Here is a 1,200-nt window from a genome sequence, read left to right on the forward strand (position 1 = left end):
AAACAGCGTCCCTCCCGCGCCTCTCCCCGTTCCCGTCCCGGTGCCGCTGCCGCTCGCTTCTCCCCGGCCCCGCAGGCGGCTCTCGCCGCCGGAGCCCGACCTTTTAGAAATCGTCAGTCACTTTGAAAAAGGCTTCGGGTACTACGGTAAGGTCCTAAAAGGAGCCCTGCGTCTCTTTTAAAACGTGTATTTTTTTTTTTTTCCGCAGCTATGCATGTATCTGCCCGTTGCAAAAAAAGAGTGGTTTTGATTCTGTTAAAAATCTCTTTTAATTAAATATTTGCATTTTACAAAGGCGGCTGCAGTTTTTTGTATCTAATAAGTATAACCTATTTCCTTTTTTTTTTTTGCATTATAGTTTAGCTCACACCCAAGAAAAAAAAAACAATAGGCATAAAAAATTAAATTAAACTTGTATATATATATTTTAAAACTATGAAACAATTCGGAAAAAGACACAGAAATGTATATATTTATATTACGAAAACAACATTAATGCCTGTACAGGTGTCTTGATTTCATAATTTACTTCAAAGATACTGTATTATCAATTTAAATACAAAAAGCTACATTAAATATACAGAATAAGATTTAATACAAATCTTTCCTCTTTGTGTGTGTGAGAGAGAGCGTGTCACTCGTTTGCTTTTCACTTGGTTAAGACATTTCTGGGCTGTTTCCACCCAGCCATTTCCAATAGACTCTATAAACTTTTGAAGGGGGTGCTGGGAGGGAGGGAGGGAGGGGGCAGCTGGTCTTTTTCTGTTTGTTTTGTTTTTCTTTTGGTAGTGGAAAAATAACTGCCAGAGCAATTCATTATTTCTCTCAATAAATTAAAAAAAAAAAGAAAAAAGAACAAAACCACAGTCCCGGGAGGGGGTAAGGAGGAGAAGCCGATATTAAATGTTGGACATACCTTTCTTCAGTTCGTAAGGTGAGTCTTTGCAAAGGTCTACTTGGGACTGGCTCCTGATCATTTTAGCGTCTTTAGCCAGGCTCTCGGCTCTGCTGAGGACAGTCTGGTTTAATCCATTGAAGTGGGCGCCGGGGGCGGCGGCGGCGGGGCCGCCGGCGGGGTGCCCGTGCAGGGCCCCGAAGGAGCCGTAGTTCGTGTAACCGGGGTAGAAGGGCGCCGTGTAGTAGAGCGGCCGCGGCAGGACCGCCCCGTTGGGGAAGGGGCACTGCGCCGCCGGCGAGCGC

The 1,200-nt window shown here is 44.7% G+C and overlaps 1 protein-coding gene across 1 annotated transcript in view; it reads right to left on the reverse strand.

Annotated features, from left to right (window-relative positions):
* Positions 1 to 250: 250 nt before the first annotated feature.
* The window catches only part of IRX5 (iroquois homeobox 5), a 3,642-nt gene continuing 2,692 nt past the window's right edge, over positions 251 to 1,200 (reverse strand). The window contains exon 3 of the mRNA XM_010585224.1: positions 251 to 1,198. Coding sequence (XP_010583526.1) covers positions 900 to 1,198 — 299 coding nt within the window. The 3' untranslated portion in view covers positions 251 to 899. The remainder of the gene's footprint in view (positions 1,199 to 1,200) is intronic.

This window comes from Haliaeetus leucocephalus, unplaced genomic scaffold (assembly GCF_000737465.1).
Source record: "Haliaeetus leucocephalus isolate CR32 unplaced genomic scaffold, Haliaeetus_leucocephalus-4.0 Scaffold92, whole genome shotgun sequence".
NCBI lineage: Eukaryota > Metazoa > Chordata > Aves > Accipitriformes > Accipitridae > Haliaeetus > Haliaeetus leucocephalus.